The 27162-nt window shown below is 31.2% G+C and overlaps 1 protein-coding gene across 1 annotated transcript; it reads right to left on the reverse strand.

Moving 5' to 3' along the window:
• Window positions 1–23087: 23087 nt before the first annotated feature.
• LOC122501622 (protein escargot-like) lies at window positions 23088–25976 on the reverse strand. The gene is made up of 2 exons (XM_043611234.1): window positions 25614–25976; window positions 23088–25348 (listed from the first exon to the last, which is right to left on the reverse strand). The coding sequence occupies exons 1-2, from the start codon at window positions 25732–25734 to the stop codon at window positions 24003–24005; spliced, it is 1467 nt and encodes a 488-aa protein (XP_043467169.1). The 5' UTR covers window positions 25735–25976; the 3' UTR covers window positions 23088–24002.
• Window positions 25977–27162: the final 1186 nt, after the last annotated feature.

Below are 27162 nucleotides of genomic sequence, written 5' to 3' on the forward strand. Positions count from 1 at the left end.
TACTCTGATATTAAAATTAATAAAGTTATTTTCGTAATTTTATGTCTTTAAAAGCTAGGCTGACGCCCTTATATATAGAAAAGTTGTAAAGAACATTAAATATAGGTTCAAAGAATTTAGGACTGAATGAGTAATTTTTGGCGATAATTTACAACTTAAAAGATTGAATGCGTCGCCTATAAATGGAATTGAAGTGTTGGCAAAGTACTTTTTATATGACAAATTGCCCGTGAGAATTTCTTTATCACGAACTACAAAGCGTGAACATGCCGGGTTCAACAAAATCACCTAATAGCCTCGATTATTTATCCCACAGACAGTACTCTCTCCGTTCTTTCTAAACAATTGAGGCTTGAAAGAATCATCAACAAAAATGCCGACGAGATTAATATACTGTCTAATCTGAAATTTTTCAACTTAGCATCGTAACATGACATTGTAAATTACACTAGTTTTACTGACAAACTCATATTCCACTCAAGGAATGTATAATCAAGATTCTGCAACATTTCGTCAGGTATTGTAAACATCTATTTTATCCGACAAAAAACATTTAAAATTAATATTCTGCATTACAGATTTTTATCATTTTTGTTTTTTTTCAATCATTTTGAAGAAAGGATTGATTAATACTTACTTAAATAATAAAAGAATTCTTCATTTCAATGAAAGGAAGCAATTAATACTCGGGTTTAAAATTTGAATAGGCTCTTAAAAGTTATAAGCAGAAATAAACGAAGCAGTAAAGAATTTTCAAATGATTCGAGGGCAAGTGAGAGCGTTATGACTCAAGTTTTGTGAGATGACAAACATTATTTTAGATCAGGTCAGCCCTGGACACTTTCGTTCTATAATATATGAACAATAAATAATTTTAAAATAATCATAATTCATTATTAACTACATGTTGTTGAATATACATAATAATTGCAACTCATTGACCGCAAGTAATTTTTCAGTTATTTTCTTTCTTTAATGTTGGAACAATAATAAATATGTCTATATGGTCAGCACAACTTACTATACTACAAAATTCAATAATACTTTGTGATTTTATAATAATAATAATAATAATAACAACAATAATTTCCATTACACCTGCAAACCAAACTTCTAAATTAGATAAATTTGCATTGTCCATATTCAGAATACACGTTACATAAGTTCCACGTGGAACAGCGGGCGACTCTAAAGAATCAACTTTCTATCACAGTTGTTGTTGTTGCACGATTTACAATTTATTACAGCAGGGAAAGCAAGAGAAAGAATAACTTACGATTAATACGATCAAAAACAACGCATGGGACATTCATAAATGAGAAGTCATTAGGTCAAAGTAACTATAAGGACCGATCAAGTTGAAGAATTTTTAAACTTCATCCAATATTATAGAAGTATATCTCAGCCAAACAATAGTAATCCTAAAAGCACTTCCTGTAAAAATTAAATTTTGTTTTTGTGTAAGCTCAAGTTTTTAACATGGAGAAAAAGATTGCCAATTCATTTAGTTTTATTAAACACTGAAATACAATCAAATAAGTTCAACTCATGTTGCAATATATGAGGAATAAATAAAATTGTAATTCTCTTTAAGGTTATTTTCGTGTTTGAATAAAAAATATAAGGTTTCCAAATGAATCAGTCAATATTTCTCTCTCACACACTCCTTCACTCTCTTCTTTATTGAATGCCAGTTTGCCAGTTTGCCAGTTTGCCAGTTGTCTCGACTGTTCTTTCATCGAGTTCGTAATCGTCGAATAGATCGTGTCAACAGATTGTCTTAAAGGCGTCGCAAGTGAAGATCGGTCGATCGATCGAGTGGTCTTTGAATAGAACATACTCTTTCAGCATTACATGTTCGAGGTACGCCTGAATTTATTTCTCTGCAATTCATTAAATCAAATCATTTAAATATGTGCGTTTATATAAATACACGTCTGTCTCAGGTAAATACCCTAAAATTTCTGTAAAACCTCACTTATACAAACTTGTAAATGTATTTAAATGTATTTCAACTTTCAATGTAAAAATCCATTCTGTTGAATGTCTGTAATATTTTCCTAAAAATAATAATTTTTATATAGAGGGCATTAGCTTAGAAAAATGTATCAATAATAAAACACAACAAGTATTATTTACAATGTTAGGATCAAATCACATCAGGAAGAGATTCTTTTATCTTAAAACATCCTTTTATGTGCCTATTGGTTAGAAAATAATCAACAAGTAGACAGTGCCGTACACCGATTAGGACGCTAATCAGTCAGGTGTTAGAAATTACGTGTGGCAACTTTGTCCAGGACGAGAATCAGCTTACGGGACATTAAAAAAAAGGAACATACTCCATGAGACGCCATCCGTCGCAATGGATTTATACATGTGGTTTCATCGTTACTCGTACACGCATTATGCCAAAGGCGGACACTTTGGAATAATTGAAAATCTACCTTACAAATTAACCTCGTTTATAATGAGAAAATTTTCATTTTCAATTAATTTCAACTCGAATCAATTAAATATTCTACAGCATAAAATATAAAAGTCTAAATATAGACTGCTGACTTGCGACGCAACCTGGAAACCTGAAAAACCTAGAAATGTCAGGGAATTTTGATCGAAATTATTTAGGTATCTAATTTTTCATTTATTCAATTATTTTTTGTACTTGCATTTTTATTTGTAAAAAACTAATTTTTAATTTTCATTGTTTAAATAAAGTGGCCTGATGATGGTGTCAAACCAAGACACCGAAACGTTGCACAAGTGATACAAGTGTTTCATTTACTACTCTTCCGATAATCGATTTAAAAACATTAACAAATTACAACAACGGAAGAAAATAAACGATTATTACTAAAAAACTTTTCTCAATTCAATGATTTTTAATATCTACAACTTTAATAAAAATTCCTAAAAGAATTCAATTAGTTAAAAAAAATTTTAATAAATTTCTACGCAAACATTTAATTATTTATTAATTATTATTATTATTATTATTATTATTATTATTATTATTATTATTATTATTATTATTAATTTATTAATTATTTATTTTCATAAATAATAAAAATTTCACTGAAATACAATTATTTACAAATTATTTTCATATATTATTCAATTATTTTCGTAAATAATAACATTTTTTACAAGGATTCAATTATTTTCATAAATAATAAAACTCAATGCTGAATTTCAATTATTTTTAATACAGTTTTAATGGAATTCCTCGAAAAAAGTTATTATTCTTAAAAATTATATTAAAATTTATCAAAGAAATTTAATTATTTTAATAACCTTTGCTACAATTTATTTATGAGAATTTACGTATTATTTTCAATTCATTTTTAATTAAATTTCTTAAAAGAATAAAATTATTTTCAAAAATTTTAATGAAATTCTTTGCATAACAATTCAATTTTTTTCAAAATAATTTTAATAAAATTCTTCGCAAAAATTCCATTATGTTTAAAAATTTACAAAAAATTTCTTCGAAATTTTAATTATCTTTATAAATAATATAATTTTTCTCTGAAATTCAATTATTTTCAAAACTTTCAATAAAATTTTTGGCAGAACTTCAATTATTTTTAATATAATTTCATCAAATTTCTCGAAAAATGCAATTATTTTTAAAAATTTTATTAAAATTTGTCGAGAGATTTCAATTATTTAAAAATTTGTTCATAAAATTCTTGATGAAAATTCAATTTTAATAAACATTTAATTGTTTAATAAAATATTTATTTTTATAGTTAAATAATTGAATTCTGGTGGAATTTTCTAATAAATATTGACTTAAAGAAGAATTTTAGTTGAAAATTCTAGAAGTAAATAATCGTAATGATGAAAATAATTTTTGAAAAAGTTTCAGTAACATAGTAGCAAGTTTAGATTATTATAAAACATGAAGAAAACGATCACTCCGAGTCTTCGACTTGGAGTTATCGATATCTTCATGTTTTATAATATGCTATTGAATTTCAAATTTTTGAATATCTTAATTTCTGTAAAAAAAAATAACGATTAAATATTTATTTAAAAATGAAGGTACTGATGTTTTCGAATAATTTTAGTTTTAAAAATTTGGAAAAATTCCGTTTTTTAACCTGAAAAACCTGGAAAAGTCCGTGAATTTGAAAAGAGCAAAAGCGTGGCATCCCTGAGACTAAAAAATAAATAATAAATAGTGTGTGTTCTACATAGGGTAAATGCACTAGTAGTCGGACACTTAAGGATACAATCTTAAATTATGCTTTTTTTCTTGAAATAGCAAATATCTACTGTGTTTATAAGCACATTATTAATTAAAGGAGTTCTTCAGGATTAAAAATCATATAAATTTGTTACAAATAGTTGAGTATTTAATAAAATATAAACAATTTAATAAAAAATTACGATTGCTTTAGTAGTCGGACACTTTTTCCCCTTGTTTCTATAGTCGGACATCTGTCAGATATTTAGAATTTATAAAGTAAAAAAGATAATTTTTTAATTGCTATCTGCTGGAAAATGGAATTAAAGCATATTAGAAGTTATTAATATAATATTTAAACCCTATAAGTTTTAATATTTATGATTAATTATCAACAAAACTTTGTGCCACTCATCGCGCTACTCGAAAATGGTTGTATCTATAGTCGGACACCATGATTTTTAAAACATTAAATAAAATATTTCTTGTTTAATTATTTTCGAAAATAACACTATTCTAATAAAATATAAACTTCACACATTCGTCTAGTATACTTTTTAAAGTAATTATCACAATGCATTATTATTTATTTGCCAAAAAACACGAAAGTGTCCGACTACTAGTACTGTCCGACTATACCCGCACTTACCCTACATGTTAATGATTTTTGTAACCATATAATAACCAAATGTTTCAATTTTGACGGAACCTGAATTAATATAAAATTACAGAATAAGAGAGTCAACTATTTTGTGTAATTTTCTAATTTTGTATTGTCGATTCGTTTTTGTCTTTTGAGGAATTTGAAGAGATTTTTTAAGACCTTTGTGGGTATATGCAGGTTGATTATATGTGGTTCGTTTATAAAGATGCTTGCGTCAGTTGAATCGTGACTGACTCCACCCTGAATTATAGCAACTGGGCTCCCATTATTACCCTATTAAATCTTTCATAACAGTAACAGTAGGTCGCGCTTGGCAAAAAGTACTAGATATTATCAAAGATGAAACTATATATGCGTGTATATATGTATATAGTCAAGTAAAATTAAGTCAAGAGCATAAAATAAATGCTCACAACTATTTTCATCTAAATTAATGCATAAAGTAATCGGAGCCGTTTGGCAAAGAAGAGAGATTGCCTGCAGTTTCAAATCCGTAAATTTGTCTCTGAAAATTAATAATTCATTAGAACAGAAAATATATTTTCAATTAATGAATACAAGTTTTAGCAGTCCAGTAGATTATATGAGTCGATCAAAGAATAAGTGTATTCATGAAATAAAAAACTTTTGTAGGAAGTACCTTTAACCTTCCATCCGCTTTCAAAAACATGTGGTTATACGTTAATCTTGCGTGTAAATAAAATTCTATCTAGGTTTAAAAAATTGGAAACGTTACCGATATTTAAATTTCTTAACTTTGACAAACGGATTAATATTATTACACTTAATTATTCGGTTCACTTCTTAAGAAGCATTCTTAAGCGCATACATATTTTGTATAGCAATGAAATAAATTTCGGCATTGATGTTGCTTGTGGCACGCAAATATTAATCTTCTTAAAACGGATATATTATATGCGGAACAATTTTTTAAGAGATGAATTTTTATTTAATTAGATTGGCTTTTATGATAAGGAGAAATAATTATTTTTATTGTTTGCCTTTAAAATAAATTGTATTTATATATATGGTGAAATGGTCCGGCTGTCGCAGAGTTGACGTTGAGGTCAACAGGTCCAACTTTCTCGAGGCGTATACCCTCTTCTCTCGCGTGTTCAACTGCGTTCACGTTTATACAGAATGTGAATTGATCACCTATTTGTATTCATACGCACAAATTCATTTATAGTTTAATTTCTTATTCAAGCGTTTTCAATTAAATATTTAAAAGATGATTGAGGATTATGTGGACATAATTAGTGACCAAGTAACTTTGTTCATTGGCGATAGAATTGAAAGAGATACTTGGAAATGTCTGGATGCAGTTTCCAACAGACGCCCACGCAAACGTCGTGGACGCGTGAGTTTACAGGTGCGGCAGATAACACACACACACGCGCGCACCAAAGTACATCTCGTTACAGACATCCACGACAATCAGAGACGCCCTTGCATCGCCATCCTTTATCGCATCATCTGTAAAAAGTAACAATTTGCATTGATCATCGATCATTTTGGTCAAAAGATACATAGCCAGTGAGAAGAAGAAAAAGAAAAATAACTCTTATGCCCACTTTATGGTAACGACAATACAGTAAACTCGAGAGTAAACGTCGAGTTTCTAATAAAACGAATATTGGAATTCTAGTTTTCATTGTTATAATAGATAAAAGAATTATGTAGTCCGTATATATAATACCTATTAGTTTAACTTCCAGAGTTGAACGAAAATTTTATCATTCGTAAAAAAATATATATGCGCATAACAATTGTCAAGAAAGATTCGAAGCTGGTAGAACCGCTTAGTTGTAAAACGAGACAATAATTTACATGACAACGAAATTCTCAACCTGCTTTTGACCTTTCTTATCGAGATTCTTCCTTTATTATACACATGAACGAGACTCGGACAGTGACCCGCAGCACTATAGACGAGGGCACAGGTGCTGATTTGAACGTATTTTATAATGGTCTTTCGAACCACAAGTACCCTATGATTCTGAATCTGAATTAAATCTTGTTGGAAAATATATTTAAAACTGCAGTACAGTTGGGTCGCAGGTGGAAAAATAATGCAAGAAAGGACATGAGAAGAAGAAGAAGAAGAAGAAGAAAAGGAGAACGTGGTCGAAAACAGAAACATGCATCTTGTGGTTCCGTCAGCATCTAGGGATTCATTAGAGAACAATAGGATGATTAGGTGATGTGTACAGTCCGCGAAGGTCAAAGAGTGCGAGAGAGCAGGGAGAGATAAACTAAAATTTTTCTTTCCTTTTCTGCAATTTAAGAAATTAAAATATACATACCCAGTTAGCAGATGTAATCTTTCAGAAATCTTGTCCTTATAGCTTCCAGTGCAAGTTTTTTTAAGTTTGTGTTCCAAGCTGGTAGGAAATTTCAATTTCATGTTCATACATTGAAAAACTTGATGTGTATTCCGAAAACTAATCTATGTGACTAAAGAACCCTATTTCCTAAAATCTGTATATTTTGGGTCAAAATGTTTAAAAGTTATTGTGCTTAAAAAATGTATTAATTAATATAATTAATCCAATGGGTGGGTCATTTGAAGTCAGCAGCTTTAAATCTAAACTTCCAGAATTTTTTATCACTATTCACAGTTTGCTTCTGAAACATGCGGCCCTGATATGCGACGATCTGTAGAATTTACAACCACCCTTTGTATACACACCTACATATTCTGTTTTATTTCTTTTTTCTTATTTTGTCTTAGTTTTAATCATTTTGCAAATGTTTCTTCACAACGATAGCTGTATTTAATGTTTCTTGAAAAACAATTTTTTCCCCTACACTTTCTATATAAACATGTATACACTTATATTGTTGTATCTCACAGTACTTGCCATGTTATTATTATCATCACCTTCAATTTTTCTATATATTTTTCTCCAATTCACGTGCATAAAATGCAATATGCAATCTCAACTTGCTTTCGGACTCGTACAGGTTTTTTTTTAATTTTATGAAAGTTGTAACAAGGGACGCATATGTGTATACAACGAAACGATGATCATATAATTACGGTGACAACGAAACAAGAGAATAATAGTAGTAAATTTTACGGATAATCGAATAATTTAACTTTCTTTGTTTTTACACTATTTTTAATTGATAATTAATTGTAAGTTGAAAAACTGAACTGAATATTATTTATTAATAGTGCGTGCTATGCAATATTGTTGTAAATACGAACAAGATTTCTGCTGTGTTGAAAATAAAAATATATAGTGGAAGTAAAAAAAGAATTTAAGATATTACTAAAAAAACAAAAACAAGCTCTGCACTTCCGATAGTTCGAGATTCTTTTGCCTACTTCATTGCACTTGTCGCTAACAGTTTCCCAGCTGTTTTCACACGGATATGCTGTGGGAACCACTCAGCGGTGCTCTGTAAAAAAACTCGTTTCTTCAAACAAGGGTTGTACCTATATTGATGACGATGATGATCGGAAATCGGTAGCGCTAATCATCGTTTAAAAAGGTTTTTACAAAAAACAGAATACAATATCCATTAATATTGTCTTAAGGTTATACATAGTCATGTAATATATAGAACGCTTATATAAGATAAAATATTTAGAAAAACAGACCAGAGAGGGCATATCTACAATTCATCGAAAACATATTTTAATATTCATTTTAGGCTTCTAAAAACTATTTTACACTTTGGTGGTCTCCTGAAGTATAAAAAAAATGTTTATCTGAAAAAATTTATTTCTTCCTTTTTTAGGTATTGTGTAAATTTATTATAAATAAATAAATGTTTATCAATTCTTTTTGTCAATTACAAATTTTAATTAAAAATTAAATTTAAAATTTTTTAATTCTTAGAAAAGAAAGGAAAAAATTTTATTGGGAAAAATGTTCTGTTTTTATTTACGCATTTCTTTAATAGCAATATTATTTCAAAACATGAATAACTTCTTTTTAAAATAAATATTAAATCAATATTTTTTTTTATAGAAATTAAGGTACTCAAAAATTAAAAATTCAATAACATAGGGTAAGTGCGGGTATAGTCGGACAGTACTAGTAGTCGGACACTTTCGTGTTTTTTGACAAATAAATAATAATGCATTGTGATAATTACTTTAAAAAGTATACTAGACGAATGTGTGAAGTTTATATTTTATTAAAATAGTGTTATTTTCGAAAATAATTAAACAAGAAATATTTTATTTAATGTTTTAAAAATCATGGTGTCCGACTATAGATACAACCATTTTCGAGTAGCGCGATGAGTGGCACAAAGTTTTGTTGATAATTAATCATAAATATTAAAACTTATAGGGTTTAAATATTATATTAATAACTTCTAATATGCTTTAATTCCATTTTCCAGCAGATAGCAATTAAAAAATTATCTGTTTTACTTTATAAATCCAAAATATCTGACAGATGTCCGACTATAGAAACAAGGGGAAAAAGTGTCCGACTACTAAAGCATTCGTAATTTTTTATTAAAATGTTTATATTTTATTAAATACTCAAGTATTTGTAACAAATTTATATGATTTTTAATCCTGAAGAACTCCTTTAATTAATAATGTGCTTATAAACACAGTAGATATTTGCTATTTCAAGAAAAAAAGCATAATTTAAGATTGTATCCTTAAGTGTCCGACTACTAGTGCATTTACCCTATAAGAATATTATTATAAAACATGAAGATATCAATTACTCCGAGTCTGTAACTTCTTAAAAATAATTTTCATATTCAATTATTTATTATCTAAAATTTTAACTGAAATTAATTTTTAAATTAATTTTTATTAGAAAATTATATAAGAATTGAATTATTTAAATACAAAAGTAAATTATATAATTGAATGTTTCATAAAATTTAATTCTTATAAAGAATTTTATTAACAAATTTTTAAATAATTGAGGCCTTGGATCCAATAACTCGCCCGACGCTCGGAGACTCGCGCTAATGCCAGTCGGGTAGCAGTGAGTGGCCCAGAGGCGCTCACTGCTCACTGACTGGCAGTTGCGCGTTCCTCCGAGCGTCGGGCGAGTTATTGGATCCAAGGCCTCAATTGAATTCTTTTGATGAATTTTAATAAATTTTTTAAGAATAGTTACATTTTTAAAGGAATTTGATTAAAATTGTATTAAAAATAATAATTGAAATAATTGAAATAATTGAAATTCTGCTATGAGTTTTATTATTTATGAAAATAATTCAAATCTTGTGAATAAATTTGTAAATAATTGAATTCCTGTGAAAATTTTAAATTATTTATGAAAATAATTAAATGTTTGCTTGCAATTTTATTAAATTTTTTTTCAAATGATTGAATTCTTTTGAAAAAGTTTATTAAAATATTAGATATTGAAAATTTTTGAAAATAATTGAAATTTTGACAAGAATTTTATAAAAATTTTTGAAAGTAATTGAATTTTGAAGAAGAGTTTTATTATTTATAAAGATAATTGGGACTTTGACGACATTTTTTTTTACAATTTGGAACATAATTGAATTTTGTGATATGAATTTTATTACTTTTGAAATAGTAATTGCATTTGCTGCAATCATTTATCACTTCTTTAAAATAGTGTTTTTAACTAAAATTCTTCAATAAATCCATTATTTGTAATAATTAATGAAATATATATTGATAAATTTAACTAGTTTTAGAAGATTTTGAATTACATATTAAAATTTTTTTAAAATTTCTAATTAAATTCATTTAATAATTTAAATTTTTAAAAATTTCAAATTGAAATCATTTAAAGTTTACATATTTATGATAATTATAAACGCAATTTTTTTAAAATTGAATTAATTTTGAAATATTTAAGTAAAGATTTAAGTTATTTAACGTTTAGATTTAAAAAGAAATTTTTGTCAGAAATTGAAAAAATTGAAGGTTTTTTTATTAGAATTCTCAGAATTTTTTTATGAATTCTAAAAATTTAATTTTTTTCATACTTTTAATAAAACTCTCTGACTTTTCCCTGAATTCCCTGTGTCAGAATATATGACATTATAGTTATAGTTATAATAAAACTATACTCCAATTCATATTTGATTTTTATGAAAATAAATTTGAATTAAAAATTTTTACGTTCTTTATTTTTAAAATTGTTAATTTTATTTTTAAAAAAATGAGTAAAAAGTTATCCGCGCGATTTGTTGCTTATTTTTATGAAAGTCAGTGACTTATTATTTGCTTTAAATTCTAAAACTATTCGTTCAAATACAATTTATTTATTTTGAATAAATTTTAACAAAATTACTAAATGTCTTGATTCAAGCAAATATTTATTTGATAACAGATAAGTAATAGGTTGATTTGTATCAAACAAAATGTGTTCAGTGTAGTAAAATTATTAGGTACTAAATCATTTTGGACGACTTTTTGTAATTTCATTAGTAACTTTTTACTAATTTAGATTTAGAGGAGATTTTAAATGTACATAATTTTAACATGAAACTAAAAATAAAAAAGTTGGTATAAAATTATAGGCAAATATTTCGCAATGGCTGCTTGCATGATTATTACGTTGTCGACATGGCAAAACATATTCTCAGTTGGTGGTCTTGACTCATTCAACTATGTACTGGTTGGAACTTTTCTAAGAGCAAACAACTTGTTCAGTTCCCACTTGTGCGACGATTGGATTATCTCTTCGAAATTGGAGCTAAAAGAGTGAAAAAAAAATTTCTCCGACCGAAAATTTGTTTTTATTCTTCTTGGTTTTTTTAATGGTTGTAAAAAATTATTGAAATATAACACTTGCTACTACATAAAATTCTGAAAGTTTAGGGTTGAAAAATCGACTTGTACATATTAGTGGGATCGATAACTTTTTCCACTTGAAATATTGCACCTGGGTAATCAGGGTATAGGCCAAGGTCCGTGACCTTACTTCCTCTTGACTTTTAGAACCTTATCTACACAATATATCACACTTTCAAAAAACCAAATTGTCGAAATGTTTGATTCATTTTAAATAATATAATAATAACGTAAATTTTAGCCTTTTGAAAATTTTCCAGGGAATATACAAGTTTATACATAAATTACAGGTGTTGAGCTGTAAAGTAAGCTGAGACAATAAAAAAAATATGGTCGCCATGTGATATTAATATACTTTTTGTTCACATTGTTCGACAGGTAAACAGGTACAAACAAATATTCCCATCGACAGGAACCAAACTCACCTGCTATAGAGAACAGTTAGATCAGCTTGCTATATACCTGGGTTAATATTGCCTTCCGGTCTAACCCCATGGATTATAGCTTCAATATTTCTCGCAGAGTTGGTATGAGATTTGTTAATCCCAAAGGTCTAAACTCAATACTGAAATTGAATTGAATTAAACATATTTCATTTTTATTTTATAACTTTATTTTTGCAAATGAATTTTTTTCTATCCAGTGTTTGGAAAAAATGGGTAGGTACCTGTTGATTTAAAACGATTGAATAGAATTACAAAAGCTTGTACTTTATGAATTCTCAGTTAGGCCATTAAAATATTGTTTTAGATATTCAGTTTTGAAATTTGGTTAATAGCTCACCAACCGTACAACAGGTAAAAACAATAGTAAAATGAAGAAACATCTTGGAAAAATGGTCACTGGGCTGTTGGAGATTAGAGTTCACTTGAGGCACGTCTCAGCTGGTGGTGTCCTTAAGACACGTGCTGTAATTCGTTTAGTTTAAGGTTTGAGTTTATGTTTAGGGCTGCGGGAAAGCCCATCCTTTTTGCGGGTGACCGTGGGGAAATCCATAGTTGGTAAATTATTATTGCCCAGCTGTGTACCAGACTTACGATTTTTGGGTTTTTCCATACATTTACATTTTACCTTCAATAGAGTAGTACCTTCTCGAATTTTTTTTTTTCAAAAGCACGGACCTGAGCTTCTAATTGCATTATTAAGTGTTTATAAAGGAGGTAGTATAACGATAGAGCAATAAAATAGTAATGATTATTTTCTTTTCTTGAAAGAAAAAAATACAGTCTTTAATCTTTTCCAGGGTATATTAAAGAATTTTTGTAAAATGTTATCTGATTTTTAAAAATAATGTATTTACATGCATATGTATGGGTATAATTTAATTAATTTACTGAATAACGTTCGCCGCTCGTGACGTTCTATAAGTGCTTTAAATAGGTATTCGTTAAAAGTGTAGATACAATTTAATTGAATCGAGAAAGCTTGCTTGGTTGACCCGGGCGGGGTCAATCGTATGCTAATTGCCAACCGAAACATATATGAGAATGGAACATAAAAGAATCGAATACATCTTACACGTCAGTGAGAGAACTCACTGTGAAGTTCGCGTAAAGAAAAATAGCTTCAAATATTAATATTCAATTTGAAAATGTTATTCTTACCCAAAATTTTGTACAAGAAGTGAGTTTCTATTTTTGCAATATCAACACATGGAGAGAAAAATTAGTTTTACTGTCGACTTTTTCTCATGAAGCCACCTTATAAAAAGAAACTCAAAGAGAGAAAAAAATTGCTGGTACCTGCTTTTCTTTAGGAATGGCAACACCTTAAGTTCAGATGTGTTTTTCAATCCCTCAATGAATATTTTATTGGTCTTAGTCTTTTATTGCTACATCCTTCCGAAATAATCTTTTACAGCCTAGGTTATTCCGGGGGAATGGTCAACATGTGTCGCACAGTTGCTCTCACCTAAAGAGCATCTCGAATGTACGTGCCTATAAAGTAAGTTTAACTTGGTTCCGGCGACCTCTGCGACATATGGAACTTTTGCTAGTGATGCCTGCACCTGCATTAATTAGCGAGCACATGTGCTTGTGAGTTTACGCTTGAGGTCACGTCCGCACGATCTTGAAATCACATATTATTGTTTGATAAAAGACAAGACACATTCATTTCGGATTCGTTATACTTTCTTAGAATGCAACTCTCAACTTCGTAATATAGCCGTCTTAAAACTTTGTTCATAAAATGCGCGTCCTATTGCGCCTTTAATAATAAACCTGAATAATATGCGTTTATTAAAAGTTAATGCAGCAATAAATGTTATATTGATTTTCTTTGTTGGGATTTAATATAAAATTCTTGAAGGAATATTGTAAAACTTTTCGCGTTTCATGCTTCAGGAGCATGTACTCGAGGTTGTAGTGGGACATAAAATAGTTAAAAATGAAAAACCGCACAAGATCATCTAGCTCCAGTGCCGGTCGTTAGATCGATGAGTTATGGGTCACTAGTGTATCGAGATGAGCTTGTACGTGGGTGAGGCGCGTCACTTTCACAAGAATTTCACAACGACATCAGGTGAAGTCCACATTTCCTGAACAAATTACTTCCTGGTTTCAAGTACGATTTACAGAAATTCAACATTCACTAGTTGTAAACAAATATTGAAAACATTTTCATAAAAATACATGACATTAATAGACATATTTTTATTACATTTCCATTACATGAACTTTAAATTTCATGTTTTACTCATTTTGGAAAAAGCGATATTCTCTTCAAAATTCTTTTTAAGACTCTAATGATACACAATCTAGAAAATAGTTTCTTTTTTTCTTTTTTTTATTAGTAATTAATTTTTTCGAACAAAGAGGTTTTATATTTTTTTTTAATAATTGAAACTGTTTGAAAAAATATATGACACGTGAATCACTTAGTTAATCATCTTATGTTGGTGGACGATGTTGTGCGGGTGGCCCTTCCCACACACGCCAACATTAACACCTGACTAGCGCTATCTTCAGAGCACGGATTCATTATCGGGCATAAATTACAGAGGAAAAACTCGCCGACTCACACTTGCCACAACTTGTATTCGCATTCTTTTGCAAGGTGCTAGATTATATGCTTTCATTTTACTGAAAAATTGATAATGAGGTAAATACACTTTATAAACACATACCCACATGTATATTTATGAATGAAATTATTTCATAAACTAGAGTAGTAGACAAGTTTTTATGACGACAAGTAGATTTAAAAAATCTTTACAATTTTTAGGTATTTAAAAAATTTTTACAATCTTTATTTAAAAAATCTCTACAATTGAAATAGCGTGAAATTTTGAACACACATGTTTAAAAAATTGATTCTGAACGCGTTAACCAGCAATTTATTCAGGTCGACTTTTAGTGAAGGAACCTTGAATAGAGAGTTTACCTTTTTGCATTGAAATCGATCGTAAATTTCACTAATTTTTTTTAACAACAGTCTAGGTTTTCATCTGGTCAACACATGTTTTGACCATTTCAAAACGTCTGCCATAAATATGAAAATACCTTATTCTTCTACCAGACGTCAGACATAAAACGTGCAAGTATAGTAAATTTTCGACTTTTTTTTATTCGCATTCCTGGGGATTTGTAGAATGCTTAAAATAATATTCAAACATTTTTCTATAATTCAAATATAACGTATCATATATATTGACTATACTAGAGGGTTAATTTTTGTTATAAAAAAATTAACCACATGAGTTGTTAATTTTTCAAAAAAAAAGATAAAGTAATAAATCAGATTTATTTTGTCATAATTAAAAAGGAGAGTAAAAATTTGAACAAGTAGTTAAACATGAAAAAATGAATAAAATGAAAATTGGTACAGAAATCGAAACCAGAATGACATAGTAAATAGGTTAGTTGTGTGGTATAAGCGTTTCAGAATCAGAAACCTGATTCTCGTTAGTGTGCATGTTTATCCAGTTGTTCAGATATAATGATTTGGCTGATTTTGTATTCATTGGGGGGGGGGGTATAAGTATGAATTGGCGAAGCCTTGTACTCTCTAAATCTAAAGTAACGAAATTCGCCTTGGTTCCTTGACTAGAAATGCTAATTGCAGTTCAGAGAAAAGTCTCAAGGCTCAATTAATTTTTTAGCAGTTTAATAATTTTTTTATGTAAGCTAAATGAAAAACTAAAAATATTTCCGTTATTGAATTTCAATTATCGGGGATAGGGAACTTTTAAAAGAGCTGACCCATGCAGCTGCATAGACTGATGGAGTGAAGTGGAATTAACGTCGCGCAGCACCGCGTAACCGCAAGGGTCTGGTTAATTTTTATTGGGCATAAATTTGCCAAAATATTCGAACGTGACAGGGATGGCCCGTAACTCTCTCTCTGCGTGTCCTTTCCCTTTTCTCTTGCAGTGTCACTCCACGTGTGTATGTGCGTTGTTGCAAATTTTCTGTCTCGTTCTTTTCGAAAACGATCGTTTGGACCAACCCGAGATGGAATATTAAATATCTTTCAATTCCTGGAATTCTCTCGGAATTCGGGGGTTATGCATGTGTAGTTTAGTATTCTGACCTTTAGCACCATTTCACTTGCGCATTCTTCGGGGGATAGGGAATGATTCTTCCTTTGGCATATCAATCTTGTCTACGCCTGTTACAACTGTTGAGAGGTGTCGATGACTAGGAGGTGGACACAAAGCAATGTATGGCAATCGCGATCTTAAAAAGATGAGAATGTTAAGAGCGCGAGAACCACAAACGGGCACAAAAGAGGCCGCTATAAAAAAGTTGGCCTCCACATGGCATAGGTGGTAAAATATGAAAATCAATAAGCATAAAAATTAACACACCTCTAACACCTATAATTTACCGTGGCTGTATCGTGGTCGCATTCGCATTATGGGTGGCCACACTGTAATTTGGCAGCAGTTAATCCCCCTCTGATTCCACCAGTAGTCGGGTTGTGGGTGCCATTACCCATACGAATATACTTGGCGGATATTTATGTTCACGATTTTGCGACCGATGTAATATGGGCAGGCAGGCGCGGATAGTCACGGTTATCTGCTCGTCTGCCAAATTACAAGGCTAAACAGCCTGATTTATGCCAACTTTTATAGTAATAATAACAACAGGTATGTATTGGCGAAACAATAAAAAATAAGACAATAAGCGGAGACAAGAGCGCAGTGAAATACTTTTACAGTCTAACCTTAATTGTACACTTACACGACTAACATCTTGACATTTCATCGCCTGCTGCACCCCAAAAATTATTAAATTTTTAAACGAAAATGATGAATAATTTTTTCAATTTATCGTTTTCGAACGCATTAAACCCCAAAAAGTAATTGCTGCGCGAGGCCTTCTTTTCACTTATATCACAAATGCATGGTAATTTTACACATTACACAAAATTGTGGGTTACAATACGTATAATTTTTAGGACGTGTTTTACTCATCGTTAATAATTTACCTTAAAATTAATTTTATTGAGTCCAGATTTGCTATTCGGATATACATGTACGATATGGGCATACTTGCCCGCGAGGTGTAAAACAATTCATTAAAACCCGGTGACCCGTGACCTCGTCATTATGTTGTACTTTGGTGGTTGAGGGATGAGAACGGTTCGGTTCGGTTTGGTTCGGTTCGTTCGCAAAATGCAATGAAAAGACTTTTAATGGATATGGTGAATCGCTACGGGTGGTGGGGGTCATATTACGTGAATGCGGATAACGCACATTATTTAGCACATCTTGTTCTTCTATACTTGACAGAAAATTTCGGGTGGGGATATGGCACATGTTTTATACTCCTTTCGCATTTTTCGAGTACAAAGATCTTGATAACGGGACTGCCTCTTAAACGATATATTATTTCATCAAATGAAATACTCATATAATTTACGTAGTTTGGATTTTGTATGGTCCTTATATTTTGAACTTTGCTTTCATTCCAGGATTTGTTTATTTAACATTCACAGTTTTTCTAAGGATGTCAAGTTGAGACAAAAAACGAAGCAAAAGTGTTGCGTTTACTAATTTCATCTATATAATTGTCTGTTTGAATTATTCATTTTTGAACAATTCGAAATGTTTCATTTTGTTTAAGTCTTTAAGTGCTGCGAACATTAATTAAAAATGCCCGTCCAACAATTATACCTACTGCAGTAATAATTTTGATAATTTAAAACAATTAAGAGGCAATTGCGCATATTTCTCATCTTGTTTTACGTCCGTGCACTCTTCAAGTCAGATGATGTTTTTTAAGACTTAAACGTTTTTCTCTCTTTTTATTCGTGCTTCGCTGCGGTCGCCCTAAAGTTCGACCGTCATAAAAGTGAGGGCGACTCTCCAGAGCCGTGCACAATCACAAGTATGAGGACGCCGGGGACCAAACTGTAAAACTCGCGATCTTCCTGGTACGAGAGATTGTGGGTCAAGTTAATATGCTGCATTGTGCTTTTTAATATCGCGCTTTCGACGTATCATGATATGCGTAGTCCAAAAACAACTTTTGAAAGAAAGCGGAAGCGATTTATCGCTATTGTTATAAACAAAGAAAGAAACTTTAACTTTTTATTATCTAATTTGTCATTACTCATTAGGTTCCTCTAGATTATATTCTCTAAAAGCAGATGAATTAAAATAAATTTCAAAAACTGAAGACTAGAAACTAAAATACAAAAAGTGAGCAAAAAGTGGGGTAAATATTTTGAAAAAATAATATTTATCACGTGTGGTACTAGAAAAAGACAGAAATTCTATGTAAATGAAGAAATATGAATTGTTAAAATATCCCTTTGACATGGTTTGCAGCCATTCTACTTGCTTTAGTCGGACTTTTTGTTGAAACTTAGCGTTCAGATAAGTGGGAAGTTTCTGACAATGAAGCAAGTTTCATAAATCAAACAAACCCGTGCGCCGTGGCGCCACGTCGCCTTGTGCATTTGTGCCTGTGATAACAAAGAGTTGACTTATTTCTATGATCAAATGAATTTCTTGCTCTATATGTTTAACAATAGTCTTTGAATAAAAATAAAAATTTCCTCTTTTCCAGTAATGTGTATTCTGTAAATCTGAATATATTTTGACACATCTTCTATTCATGTTAATTAATGATATTTTCATTTTTACCAAGAGATATATTTACTTAAATCAAATAAAAAAGTTCTGAGTTTAATAAATCTTTGTTGAATTTTTACTGTGTAGCTGCTAGTCATAATGTTATTAATAATCAATTATCATAATGAGTGCGTACATAATTTTATAAGATACAAAACAATGTTTTTCGAATACGAGACTGAAAATATATGAGATTGAAACAGTGGTCTTGATTTCTACAATCAGTGATCTATTATGACTTCAAGTTTCTTTTGAAATTTAAGTTAATGCAGCACGTAAAACCGGTCTGTTCTCTCATATACAATCAGATACTTTTGAATAATAAATATTGTTCATCTAATACATGCGCGGGGAAAAATATTTTCCAACTGCAAGAATGAATTTTTTTTTATTCTCTGCATGTTTATTTAAATTGATGAAAATTGAGGGGGTGCTCAAGTTTCACTTATTTGGAGCTTAATGCATCGAGTGTTGCGTGGCGAATTAGGATGATTCCATAAAATTGGCGCAGCGGAAGAGAAAAAATTACATGGTACAATGCGGAATTCGCGTTTATATGGGCGGTATTTGGGGCGGTAATTGTACATACGTCTTGCGCGATGCGTTAACAAGTCATACGCAGGCGCGTTCACAAATGCTAAGTAAAAGAGTAACCAATCAGACGACGAGAAAAGTTTCTGATGTCTGTGAGGCGAGAGAGTGAGTGAGACGCGAGAGACCTGAAAAACGGATTTCCTCTCCATATTCGTCATATGCAATGAGCGCACAGCAGGTGCTCGATTCTAGGCTCTTGTGATATATCAATCCACGAGGCATTCAAATTTTCCTCAGATTCTACACTAATGTCGAAAGTTTATTAGTTTTATATAATTAATTAATTCAATTCATTACTTTTAATTCTAACTTTTTTACAAGACTTCTTTTTTGTTCCTCACAGGTAAAAATCTTCAATCTTCATAAATTTTAACATAAATTTCGACAGTTAGGTTCTTTTTATAAAATTGTTTGCTAGAATAATCAGACTGCTTCCTGGAATATTCTGATGTTTGAATTAAGTTCACTTAATTCAAAAATCAGAATAGTAATCAGTAACTGAAACCATCAATAATTATTTATTTTAATAAAGAGATGTAATAATGACAGAAAAGTGTTTTTAAATGTACATTTGGGAATCACAGTTATCGACATTTACTTTATTAATATAGATGAGGAATGTTTCGGTTGCGAGTTGAGAATATCTCAAGTAGACACCTGGCTCAGACCAATCTGTGCACAATAGGGCATGCACCGACATGGAGTCTTCCCGGAAACAACCTAAGGGTTTCCCCGGGCGGTCGGGTCGCTCCAATGTCAAATGTCGTGAGACAAACTTTAAATATACGTTCAACAAATTTTAATTTTTATTCACCTCCAGACTTCAATGTAATATATACATATAAACATACTATTTTCACTATATATGCTTGTGTACCGGAAATAATATAAAATATAGAAAGTTTTTTTTTTTTTTTTTAGAAATACATATGGGTGATTCTGTCAAAAAGGAAAAAAAACTTGTTCACTGTGTTTTGGTTCGAAAAATAGTAAAATAAATTTATATTATTAAAAATTTTGGTATTTAACAATCTTCAGTGGAAATTACTAAAGAAAATTCAAATAAATTGTCAAATAACTGAAATATTGAATGAAATTATGTGTTGTTAAATATCCACTCTCAAACAGCAATTTAAAAAAAATAGAATTAAAAAATTTTTAATTAAAATTTTTGTTCATAAAAATAAAAAATATGAATTAGAATATAGATTTACTATTTTAACCACAATAATCATATATATTTTGAGACAGGAGATTCAAGGAAAAGTCAGTCATTTTTATTAAAAATACTGAAAAAAATAAAATTTTTAGAATTCATAAGAAAATTATAAATTTTGGTGTCTTTTTTGCTATGAAATCATAACCTTCAAATTTTTCTATTTCTGATAATTATTTTTTTTTTTAAATAACTTCATTCCTGAAAAACTATCATAAAATTATTACTTAGAAATTATTTAATGAATAATTTTACTTAAATATTTCAATATTAATTGACTTTTAAAAGAATTGAGTTTACAATTTTCATAAATAGATAGACTTCAAAAGGCTTTAATTTGAAATTTTATAAAATTTAAATTTTTAATGAATTTAATTAGAAATTTAAAAAAAAAAGTTTTTTAAAATTTTTGCAAAATGTTAAAAATTCAAATTCTTCTTGAAATTAGTTAAATTTTTCAGTATATGTTTAATTAATTAATTATTAAAAATAATTGATTTATAGAAAAATTTTAGTTTAAAACATTTTAAATAATTGAATTTTGAAGAATAAGTTACAAATGATTGAAGAAATTCAATTATTTTCAAAAATTTTCCTGATTTCAATGATTTTTAATATCTACTATTTTAATAAAATTCTACTTAAACATTTGCAAATTATTTTCATAAATAATAAAAATTGCATAGGAATTCAATTATTAACAAATATTTTATAAATTTATTCTCAATAATTATTCAATTAATTTGATAAATAATAAATTTTTTTTATGAATTCAATTATTTTTATAAATAATAAATTTGTTTTAAGAATTCAATTATTATTTTCATAAATAATAAAGCTCATCGCAGAATTAACTATATTTGAAAATTCTCAAAGAACTTTTGCAAAAATTATTATAAATAGTTTATTTAAGAATGTTTGTTAAAAATTCTTGATTATATTATTATAGTTAATTTCTGTTATTTGTTCTTTTTTTTGAATTTTCTTTACTTTTCTGATGGGAAATTGTATAGTGAAAAAAATATTTAATTTAAATAACCGATTACTTGTCTGCTATCAAATAAATATTTAATTTAGTTATTATTTGAAATACAATATTGTGACTGAAATAAAATTTTTTTTTATTCTCACAGTTTTTCCGACTATATATCAAATTGAGACAAAAAACGAATAAAAAGTGTTGCGAAGCAACGTTTTGATTCGTTTTTTTTGTCTCAATTTGATATCCATAGAAAAACTGAAGTAAATATTTATTAATTAATTTTTAACAGAATTCTAGGAAAGCATGATTTTTTTTCCATAGATTTTTTTTTCAGAGAATCGCACCCATACGCGTGAATAATATCACTATAAGCGTTAGTTTAAGGATTTTCATTATATGAGTAATCTACATTATGACAGAAAATCTTTATTGTTTGGAGTATAGAAATTGTCTATCAAAGCTGACCAAGGTCCTCTTTCATTATGTGGTGGTTTTCAAAGGTTTCCGTTTTTTGTCACAGTTAAATCTTTTCATTCAGGTGCTGTTCGAGGTATACTTGGTTACCTGTCGTGAAAAGAATGTCCTCTACTCGATATGCTGGTACACCTGTTCAATTCACCTATTTGCCATAAAGGCTGAGGGCCAAGGAATTTCGCTTTACAAAATTTACTTAGCTATCCTATAGTCAATGGATTCTTGTGAATGGCCAACGTCTTGACAAACTCAAGCTGTTTAGAAATTTTTTTTCATTCAGACTCTTTATGCATGTATGCATATATATATAAAAAGGGAAAATTTTCAATTTTCAATTTTTCATCGATCGAGAAAAATGATGTTGTCTCTTAAAGAAAACATTTTTATTATAGATTATATATTTGATTATAAATTACGTTTTATTTTTCAGTTAGTGAATTAAAATGAAATTTTTAATTTAACGGTTTGAATAATTTTCTTTCTTTCTCTCTGGTCGTGTTTCCATTTGTGCCAATGACCCTATATTATTCCTTCATATGTGAAGTGATTGGATTGCGAACAGGTAAAAAGGATCCCCTGAAGAATTTTTTCCTTGTTTGAAGATCAACATTATGCGCACTTCTAAAATGTCGGTTGGAAAAGTGCAGGTGATCCGAAAAAAAGAAGCCTAAACGGAGGGGAGAAAAAAATTTTGTAAAGATTTTTTCAGAATGGCTGCGCCATGAAAGAAACCGTTGCTTGATCTTCTAATTAAAAGGAGGGAAAAGCTAACAAACTGTTATTTATCGATTATTCCACGTCATTCGTCACACGAATTTGTGTCCTTTATGACGCTTTGTGCAATCAACTACCCTTTTGTTATCAATTTTCCAACATTTAATTTTCGTAAATTCAAGAATTCAAAATTAAATTCAAAATAATAACTTTTTTCATAGTAATTTTAATTTTTAATTTTAATTATTAAATTCAATTTTAATTTATAACTTGATGATTTTTTTAAAAATTGAAATTTATTAATTTTAATTTAAAAGAAAAATATGAGTTATTAAATAAATACTTAATGTCTAAAAGGTATATATGGGGATAATGGTAAAATATACAACACAAGCATGTCAAATTTATCAAATTTATTTTGTATAAAATATTCTCTCTATATCTTTGCATAGTAGTTTACTTTCTTTACAAGTCTAAATAGGCAGCGAGCAATCGCCGAGAAACGCTTACAAAACAATTGAAACTAGTATTATTTCACTGAGTTTCATCGATGACTATATGAAATGTAGACAGAAAACGAAAATGAATTTCTCTTCTCCACTACTCTTTTTTATATACTATAAATAATGACTAGCTTTTCAAGTAACTTAAAAGTAATGCAAAATGAAAAATACATATTTTAAAGAAACCTTTTCTATAAGGAACGAAAATTCTCTGCAACTTTGACTTTAAATAGAATATATATAATACTCTTGTACGAGATTTCAAGCTTACAAAAGCGATTTTCAGATGCAGTATTTACAATGCAAGCCTGTCGTACATTAAATAGTTAATTTATAATGGCACTTTGGTGCTTGGGTGCACATGATGAACTTAAAATCTAATATAAATAATTATTCGAAAAAAGAAGATAATGACGCCAATAGGATGAAAATCATTATATAATTTACACGTGGAAAGAATAAAAAGCGAATTGTTGAAAAAGGAACCGATAAAATTTTTTTTTTCGATTAACCGTTTAAAACGTTTTTAAAGAAACGAGAATGGCACAGCAGTTTCACGGGACCACGTCAAGCGGTAACTTTGCAAGTTTTCTTGTTTGCGTCAAAATAAATTTATATAAGGACAAAGTGGAAAATATAATTTTCTCTATGTACACTTAAATTAATTAGTCTCTAAATTTTCTTTGTACTCGGAGCAGTCTCATGGGTGTGAGACTTCTAAGGCACTTGTCCTGTGACGAGTTTGAAGCAACTCGCGCGCACCTTCGTTTACAGACTTTGAACACTGGAATTTTTTTGATTCACAATTTTTCAACACGAAAAACCCATGGGTACGGCTACCCCTGGACAACCTCCTTCCTGGTGTTTTGTGAGTAAGGACATACGACTGAAGGTCTTGCTACAAGACGGACACGAGTACTTTTTCACATCACTGTGGGTCTGAAGGTGCGCTCTGAGGTTGCTTCTGTCGGCGAAGGCTCGCTTGCAGTGCTGGCAGTTGAAGGGCTTCTCGCCGGTGTGCGTTCTGATGTGCCCTTGGAGGAGCCAAGGTCTGGAGAAGGCCTTTCCGCAAAGGTGGCACTTGCAAGGCAGCGTGTGTGTTCGGATGTGCATCTTGAGTGCACCCAGGCTGACGTAGACTTTCTCGCAGTACTTGCAGGAGAAGGACTTCTTTGTTTGACCTTCGGCCGAGGCGCAGTGGAACTGCTGGTGTTTTGACAGGCCGGAGTAGGTGGAGTACGATTTTCCGCAGTCTGGGCAGGAGTAGCGGGGCGATGACGGCGAACCGGAGTTGCTCGACGGGCCCTTGTCGAGTTTTTGGTTGACGATGGTTGGTCCGGCGGACGTGCTGCCGGCTGATGATCTTCCGCTGTCACTTCCGGGTGAGGACAAGTCCTCGGGAGTGACGGGGGGTGGCGACCTCAGGGAGCCTGAGCCCAGGGAACTTGTAGGCGACAATCCGCAGTGATCTGGACTCGCCCAGTGCGCGTAACTCCTGGCAATCGGTCGTTGAATCGTGGGGCACGTGAGGGCAGCGTGAGGTGGTGGAGAAACGGATGAATGTTCGGGAGATGAATGTGGGTACGCCGGCACTGGACAAGATTGATAGAGTTCCGCTCCAGGGTGATGATGGTAGCGATATGCTGGATAGGGCAGATAGTGAGGAGGGTAAAGTGGTGCCGAACGTGCCCAGGCTGGTGTGGCGTAATGCGCCAATGGCTCCATTGGCGTATTCAGATTCAATGGCTCCAAGGGCGTCATCGTTGCCATGAAGTGCATAGGTGCAGCCACCGCTGCAGCGGGTGAAACATGATCGTGTTGGATGACTTCGACTCGGGCCTTCTTTGCCACTGGATGAACTGGTGCCACACCAATTGGTGGCGTGATTGTCTTTGATGGATAATGGGGGTACGTTAAGTGATGATGATGATTGTGGTGATGCTGTTGGTGATGCATGTGAGAGATGGGCCTCGATGAAGGCGATGGTGAGCGAGATGCTGCATCTGGCGAAGCTGACCGCTTTCCATAGGCAACAGGTGAGGGTGATCTTGAAAATTGAGAGCGGAGCTTCTCTGCAGTCTTGCTAAGATCTTCTGGTTTCGTGCTGAGATTTTCTGGCTCTGGGATATCATCGACGACTACGTCAATAATTTCTTCTGTAAGTAGAAAGAAAAATGTGTTAAGTTTCTATACCTTGGAAAATTTTTATTTCAGTTAATATTAGTAAGAAAAGTTATACTTTGGAAAATTTATATTTCAGTTAATAAGAGTAAGAAGAGTTAAATGACAATTGATAAAAAAAAATTCTTTACTTGAGAGTAGAAAAATGTGTAAAAGAATTTTTTAAAGTTGGAAACTTAGAAAAGTATTTTATGAAAAATAAATTAACAGTAATAAAAGTATTATCAGAAGTGTCTTTACCTTTTGTTGCAATTGCAACTTCCTCTGCCATCAGCACGTGCACTGGACGCTTTTTGAGCGGGCAGTGACTGTAGCTATTATTCTTCTTGACGAAGCTGCGAGGCATTTCTTCGACGAGCATGATGAATTTTTTCCGCTCTTGATTAGCGGACACAAACACAGTTTTTGTTTATAACAAATGTACGTAATAATCCTTTGAACGAATGTCACTGCACCGTGTCACTCATTAATAAATCGAAGAGTTCACTGTTTATATTTTCCTCCGACTGAAGAACGTCAAGTCTTCTGAACGTATAGCACAAAGAACGAGGAGAGAACTGAACGTGATTCGAACGGCTAGAGACCGGTATCTGGCTGGTATGGGAGTAAGAGTGGAGCTTTTATAAGAGCGTCTCCCACTACCAGCGTGCAGGTGGCTCGCACGTGCTGCCGGACCAATACAGCCCTTCAGGCCCCGCTTTTAGAACCAATGGGGGACGGGCGGTCGCGGGCCGTCAACCAATAGCCTGCCGAGCATCTGTTCTGTGGGTCTCCTCAGTCAGGTAATGCAAGCACCCCATGAGTGTGATGCTTACGATTGTTCTTCTGTGCATTGCGTTGGTCGGTGCGTTGTTCATGCACAGCAGATGCTGCACTTTCCCTCCCTGCATCGCCACACACTGCCTCTTCTTCTACTTCCCTACGTACAATATACTCTAATCATCATTACTTTAAATTCCATTACATATATTTATAATTCTAGGTTTCCTTTTTTTTATCATATTTCTAACACAAATTTTTTTATTTAATACTCTCTCATCTGAGTCTTTTTTACTCCTTATAAAGGACAATAAACGATTCTTTTCTAGGAAACTAAAAAAGTTGAAAAAACAGGTGAAAAAAATGAATATCAAATGAAATAGGAGATTATTTTTCATGAAAAGCAAGTGCCACCATTTCCAAGTCCAATTGTGCATCGCGACGCAGGTAAGCATTCATATAGTATGCATTATACACATTTACGTTCAACAGGATTATTTTCTGAAGATAGAGTGTGTGTGTGTGTATGCGCGCTGCAATCCGCCTTGTTCCCCTTCTGAATTTCATCCCCTCCAACGGCAACTGTTCCTCCCCCCTGCGTTGCTAGTTTCGAATGTAACGGTCATGTCGCGTGCCGTAGCATCGCCCACGCGTGCTGAAACTCACACGCGCTTATACTTGTGTGCATTTAATAAGTACGAGTACGCCTAGCTAAATCCAGGAGCATACATGTATATAGATGCTTGACAGCACTCTTTTGAAGAGTTAACATTTTCTGAAAAAGATCTCGACGCATACACTCAATCGCTAATGATCCGAACGCATGTCATCAACTCACGACAAGACTAATGTTCTATGAAAAAGTAAATACACATTACCAATAAAATATATGCACTTACAGAAAGCGGAAACTATTTTCAATTCTCAACAAACTATTTTCCCTGCTTGGAAAATTATACCCATAATTCTTTTCTTTTAACTATAGCAATCTTTTGAATTACAAGAAAATTTCATAAAAAGAACCCCTAAC

The sequence above is a fragment of the Leptopilina heterotoma genome, unplaced genomic scaffold (genome assembly GCF_015476425.1).
Source record: "Leptopilina heterotoma isolate Lh14 unplaced genomic scaffold, ASM1547642v1 Lhet_212, whole genome shotgun sequence".
Taxonomy (NCBI): Eukaryota; Metazoa; Arthropoda; class Insecta; order Hymenoptera; family Figitidae; genus Leptopilina; species Leptopilina heterotoma.